The 6,571-nt window shown below is 51.3% G+C and overlaps 1 protein-coding gene across 1 annotated transcript; it reads right to left on the bottom strand.

Moving 5' to 3' along the window:
* Window positions 1-2,669: 2,669 nt before the first annotated feature.
* LOC144100654 (transcription factor Adf-1-like) lies at window positions 2,670-4,637 on the bottom strand. Its single transcript, XM_077633530.1, has 3 exons — window positions 4,314-4,637; window positions 3,877-4,045; window positions 2,670-3,099 (listed from the first exon to the last, which is right to left on the bottom strand). The coding sequence occupies exons 1-3, from the start codon at window positions 4,480-4,482 to the stop codon at window positions 3,081-3,083; spliced, it is 357 nt and encodes a 118-aa protein (XP_077489656.1). The 5' UTR covers window positions 4,483-4,637; the 3' UTR covers window positions 2,670-3,080.
* Window positions 4,638-6,571: the final 1,934 nt, after the last annotated feature.

The raw sequence follows: 6,571 nt of genomic DNA on the forward strand, positions 1-6,571 counted from the left end.
CCGAGGATGATTATGGGAATATCGTCCCAGGCCAGTGGAGAAGTGATGCTGTGTCAAGTAGCCTGCTTGACCTTGAAACAGCGCAGTCTAGAAACTACAGAGCAAGTGCTGCGGACACAAGAAATCTTTTCGCCCAGTACTTTTTTAATGAAGGTGCCGTTGCGTGGCAGTGGGCTCACACTGGACTTGCAGTGCCACAGAATCCATAGTGGATTTAAAGCACCCATTGTCACTATATGTTGTGTCCCCTGTGCTGTGTCCCGTTCTTTCGCTCTGTTCTGTGTCACCAGTGTTCCATTCTAACGGCCACTTGCCCCTCTTCGCGCGCCGTCGCAAGATGCCCCCCACGGCGGGCCCCCGCGCCCTCTTGTTCTGGGAAGCCACTCCCCCGTGTGGACGCCGCGCCGTCCCCTCTGTCCTTCGGGCAGCAGTTCGGCTTCCGCCTCGGTCGACGCTGGTCGCACCCTCTTTAGTAGTAAATAGTGTGAAATTATCGCGTGTCTTTTGCTGCATTGACAACAACTTCCGGACACGACAGTGGCGACGAGAAAGTGGATTCGACCCGCGCTACGCAACGCTATTGGCAAGCCATGGCTACGCGAGGGTTTCCCAACCAAATACCAGAATTCAACGGCTCATCGTGGTCATCGTGGGTTGGACGCCTCCAGTTCTACTTTGAAGCTAACAACATCACAGACCCAGCCTTGAAGAGGGCCAACCTGCTGACGCTGTGCGGGGAGCAGACCTACGACACTGTCTGCGCCCTTATTCAGCCAAGCACACCAGCGGCAGTGTCTTACGACGACATCGTAGCAGCACTGCAAAAGCACTACGACCCAAGGCCATCCGAGGTCTACAGCCGGGCTCGCTTCCAACGAAGAGATCAACTGGAAGGAGAAACTGTGAGCGCCTACATAGCAGCGCTCAAGAGGCTGGCTGCCCACTGCAATTTTGGGACGCTGATCACAACAGCTACCGGGCAGGAAAGAGACGCAGCTTCTTCTGCTAACCCCACCATGCTTTCCTTGGACGTGATGTTACGTGACAGATTTGTGTGCGGACTGTGTGACGAGTCACTGCAGCAGCATCATCAGTGGCGCTTCCATTGAAGAGCATGCAGCGCGCCTAGAGCTTGTTTTTCAAAGGATAGCAAGCGCAAATTTGCGCATAAGCAAATCGAAATGCTATTTTGCGGTGCCAGAAGTGCAATTTCTGGGACACCGAATTGATGCAGCAGGCATCCACCCTACCGAAGACCGCTTACCGCAGGCGAGCTACAGAGTTGAGCACCCATCGCGGCCGTTTCATTTTTGGGTCTCGAGTTGTGATTCCGAGAGAACTACGCGCACAAGCCATGTCTCTCATCCACGCTGGACATAGCGGCATCGTTGCGATGAAAAAGTGTGCCCGAAGCTACATGTGGCGGCCTGGCATTGACCACGACATCGAAACAGTGGTCTGAGATTGCAAGCCTTGCCAGAGCAGCCGCAGCGCCCCGCCTAAAGCTCCTCTCCCAGAATGGGAAAAACCAGGCACACCCTGGCACACCTTGCACATTGATTTTGCAGGACCAATTGAGGGCTGCATCTTCCTCGTGGTCGTAGATGCCTACACCAAGTGGCTTGAGATAAGAGAAATGAAACAGACGACTTCGGCAGCAGTTATTGACAACCTGCGATCACTGTTCACAACGTTCGGCCTGCCTCGCAAGGTAGTGTCGGACAACGGAACACCGTTTGTGTCTGCGGAGATTCTCAAGTTTTATCGTGACAACGGGATCTCATCAGTCACATCAGCCCCCTACCACCCAGCAACAAACGGACAAGCCGAGCGCTACGTGGCCGAGCTAAAACGCGCCCTTGAAAGAGATAATACAGGGTCGCTGCAGCGCCGCCTTGCGCGCTTTCTCTTCAAGCAGCACACGACGGTTCAGAGCACAACGGGCCAGACCCCAGCGAAAATGATGTTTGAACGCGAAATGCGAACCCAGCTCACAGCCATCCTCCCCGAGCCCAAAGCGGAGACGTTCCGGGAAGAAAAACCAATTCCGCGCTGCGGAACGCTTCATGAGGGGCAGCGCGTCCTCGCCCGGCAGTTTCTCAAAAAGCCACGCTGGGAGGAAACTACGATTGTCAAACGCATAGGCCTGCGCTCTTGGCTCGTCAACATACATGGAACAGTAGCACGCCGACACCTCAACCAGCTGCGTGGATTTACGACGCCTGCTGACAGCAGTCCGGCATCCGAGAAAACACGAGCACCGTCTAACCACATAGCCTGGCACCTCTCCCCGGAGGAAAAGACTTCGCCCAGGGCAGACCTAGAAGACACAGCGACTAACAGCCAACCTACAAGTGCTTCTCCCCCGAGCGCACAAAGCCAGCGCGCCTCCACGCGTCCGCGCAGACCCCCTGCATGCTACCAGGCAACTTTCTAAAGGGGGAAGGAAGTGTTGTGTCCCCTGTGCTGTGTCCCCTTCTTTCGTTCTGTTCTGTGTCACCAGTGTTCCATTCTAACGGCCACTTGCCCCTCTTCGCGCGCCGTCGGGAAGCCACTCCCTCGTGTGGACGCCGCGCCGTCCCCTCTGTCCTTCGGGCGGCGGCAGTTCGGCTTCCGCCTCAATCGACGCTGGTCGCACCCTCTTTAGTAGTAAATAAACAGTGTGAAATTATCGCGTGTCTTTTGCTGCATTGACAACAACTTCCGGACACGACACTATACGAGGTCTTTTAGAAAGCTATCTGATGTGCATTTATTCAGGGTTATCATGAAATGTATACTTCGCTATGAATTGCAGCAAATCCATTTCCATGTCCCGTTTCGCATGTTTCGGGCATGCACGCAGCTTGTGGGCAACTAGCTGCCCATAGACTGACGCTTGGTCCTTGTCCTCAGTTATCAAGGCGTCAACTTTTTCAATGTCGTCCTGCCACCGAGACCTCTCTTTCCTTTTCTTTCCTCTGCCAGACCGAGGGGCTGCCAGGGTACTTGCAGCGGTGCTGGCTTGTGAGCTCCCGTTTGGTGTGTGTGGCTCTGGGGTGGTACTTCTTGAGGGCACAAGTGGAGAGAAAGCACCATCTTCAGGAGGTTCTGCTCCATCTTGAATAAAGAAAACAATTGCAAATTTTAAGCACTCAGAAAGGTTTTTGGATCATTTTAAAGAGTGGAAAAGTAAAGAAATGATTTGTAAACTTCCCATGCTGCTTCTTCAAATGAAAGCATGTATTTCAGAACAGAGCCCACACAGGACAAGATGGTGTTCAGCATAAGTTGAATGCAGTGCATACAATGATCGCTTCCTGCTCTTAACTAAACCACCTTGCAGTGTTTCAGCATCAGAAGTAAATAAATTATTTTCACATCTGAGAGACTTCACTGCTGGCTCATTATATTGCAAGTGTGGGTACTTGTGAACGACAGTGTTTGCAGGTGCATAGCAGCATAACTGGAATGTAAATTTGCACCTTCTGCTTCACTGTAGATCGATTCCAGGACCGACTCTGCAGTTTCACTGTCCTGCACATGGCTGTTTGAGAAGGTGCTGAAAGAAAAATTAAGCGTCAGATGACACGGAACACCACACGGTTTACATTTCACAATTTGGTTTCTCGAATGTTTTATTGATTTCCTTGTTTGGAAGCACAGGCCTCGTATTCAAATGCAATTGATTAGCCTAGTGGTGGGCCCAACAAATGTGTGTGCATAACAAGACAGAAATTTCAACATCTACTGTACAACAGTTTATATGCCATTTGGTCTTACTGAGAATATGCTTTTACCTGCCCAGCATCCTTATGTCGCTACTTAAGGCTTTCTTCAGCTCCTTTTGCAAGTAAGTTATTTCAAAAAGTAACCCACGAAGCATTGGGGACATACCTGCCAATATCCACCTGATCTTTTAGAAACATCATCATGTGGAAATAGGGCCACTTCACGTGCTGTGCATCAGCAGCTCCCGAGCCACTTGGCGCACCAGTCTTCCACGCGCGGTGCTTCTTCGTGAATGTATCACGAAGACTCTTCCACCGCCCCTGTAGATTATTGTCTGCAAGTAGAATTGCACAGATTAACCTCGGTTTACTACCACACATTACCATCAAATAAAACAGTTAAATATAATACTTTTGTAATATCAATGACAGCTGTTTATTGCAGAAGCATGCCAGTATTTTATCTTGGCTTCCATTGACGTGGTTGGTTATTTAAGCAAGTCGGCGCGGATATACCGCGCGTCCCTTTTTATCTGACCTGGTTGTAAAACAAAGTTATTGCACTGTGTCTTGCTAGAAATACTAGTAGCAATGCAACCATACCTTCCGGGTCACATCCAACTTCGGTGGCCACTTCGGCCCACGCCGCCATCCTCTTCCTCTGCTCCTTGAAATCCTTCCTTGTGCTGTCCCACAATATGGGACGCTTCTGTATCGCGCCTATAAGTTTGTCGTTAAACTCCACGCGTGATGCTTTCGCCGACGTAGCCATGGTGGTGACCAGCGCACGCGCACGAAGTGTTCAAGGGACGGCAAGGAACGGTGAGACGGCTGGCGCTCCCGCCGAAAACAGACGGAAGTGTCTCCGACAGGCATTTCCGGTAGCGTCAAACGCGTGCGCGCCGCGTCAAAATCTAGCCGGTCCTGATCGGCGGCGGCGGGCGTTTTTCTCGACGCCGGGCGTCAAATCGGCGCCGTCAGGCGAAAATCGCCTCAAAAACGCTCCATGTATCCCGGGCTTAAGGGAAGGAAAATACGTTGCGAGGAGGAAGAAGAGAGATTTTACGCTCACGGCCTACGCCGACGACACCGCCTTTTCTCTGACACGAACTCCTTAACGCTATCGCGTTAAAAAGCTGCGGTTTACCTACTGCTAAATTTGGTTAGATAACGAAAGCTACGGTGTATCGGGCAAGTAGAAGCGGCTTAGCGTCTCTAACGTTGAGTGCGTTCCGCACGTTGGACAGGCAGCGCGCCCACCCTGCCACAATGGCAGGTTGCAGTAAATGCTTGATCGCGAGAGGCTGCTCACCCAATGAACGCTGCGGCCTATTGAAGCAGTACCGCCAGTCTCCCACAACGTTGGCAACGCTGATGCATGCAGCCCACCTCTCTCTCTCACCACCGCCACGTACTTCTAAGGGCGATTGAGCCATCTACTGCCTCACAGAGCCAGTTATGCTTCTTCCTTTCCTCAAAATCCTCTTAGTCAGGAGCGTAGTCAACGCCAACGCCAACGAACACAATGAACGCCGACAACCAGAAACGCCGAAACAGAGGTGGGCGGTTGGTTTCTTCGGCGGCTAAGTGAAACGCCAATGAATCCAATAAACGCTGATAACCCGAACGCCGAAACAGATCTGAGCGGCTGGTTTCGTCGGCGGCTGTGTGACGTCAGAGCTGTCACGTGGTTTCTCCCCGGTTAATAATGGTTTTTTTGGGAGAAAGAAAATGGAGGAGGACCTGTCTCATATATCGTTGGACACCTGAACGGCGCCGTAAGGGAAGGGATAAAGAAAGGAGTGAAAGAAGTAAGGAAGGAAGAGGTGCCGTAGTGGAGGGCTCCGGAATAATTTCGACCGCCTGGGGATCTTTAACGTGCACTGACATCGCACGGCACACGGGCGCTTTAGCGTTTTGCCTCCTTAAAACGCAGCCGCCGCTGTCGGGTTCGAATTCGGAAACTCCGGATCAGTAGCCGAGCCCGGTAACCACTGAGCCACCGCGACGGGGCCCATAACCCTAAACGCCGAAACCGGAAACTTAAACGTAAAAAAAGCAGACTGACTATGAGAATGTCCCCATTCCTCCACCCACCCAGCCCTCGCGAGGGACGAGGTATAAAGCCCAAAATACCAGTGGAAGACCTTACTACTGATCTTCGACCCCGCGACTAAGCTACTCGGCCGACTGGCCGAAGCCGCTGCCGAGAGTAAAGACCTTTCTAACGTCGTCTTGTCTTGTAGCCCTCTGGCTACCATCTTTCTGTTGTACATAAAAGTTTTCCTTTTTTATTCTAAATTCCATCAGAATTTTTCGGACGCCCTCCACTAAGGCGCCTGTTTCTTCGTTTATTCCTCCTTTTCCTTACGGCGCAGTTCGTTTGGCACTAGGAGGAAGTCATGCGCCTTTCGTTTCCTCAGAATCAACAATCTATTCCACTTCCTTTCATCAAAACCAATTTTACTAAAACAATCGTAACTAAACTTTCTCTGGTTTTGAAAAAAGGAAATGCACGTAATTGTCTCATTTTTGCAGGCAGACGCCACTATATACGGCACCACTTTTTTCCTTTCTTCTCTCAGTCTCTCCTTTATCTCTTCCCTTACGGCGCGGTTCAGGTGTCTGCCGATATGTCAGACAGATACTGCGGCATTTAGTTTCAACAAAAACCAATCTCAATTTTATTCAATTTTACGCTACCGCCTATTCGCAGGGCTATATAGGTTTTACACTTTGCACATGCAATTGAGAGGCTTCAGACACACACTGCTGGGAGCCGAGGAGTGCGGCTAGAAGTGTTTTCGAACTAAAATGTGTGGCACACTATGGCTGTCTACGGGGTGTGTCTACGAGAGGCG

Source organism: Amblyomma americanum, chromosome 8, assembly GCF_052857255.1.
Source record: "Amblyomma americanum isolate KBUSLIRL-KWMA chromosome 8, ASM5285725v1, whole genome shotgun sequence".
NCBI classification, from domain to species: domain Eukaryota; kingdom Metazoa; phylum Arthropoda; class Arachnida; order Ixodida; family Ixodidae; genus Amblyomma; species Amblyomma americanum.

Bases quoted from the DNA above. Each gene is read 5' to 3' on its own strand.
- LOC144100654 (XM_077633530.1), bottom strand. From the start codon at position 4,482: ATGGCTACGTCGGCGAAAGCATCACGCGTGGAGTTTAACGACAAACTT. The intron at 4,046-4,313 runs GTATGGTTGCAT...TTCTACTTGCAG, and splicing joins AGTTGGATGTGACCCGGAAG to ACAATAATCTACAGGGGCGG.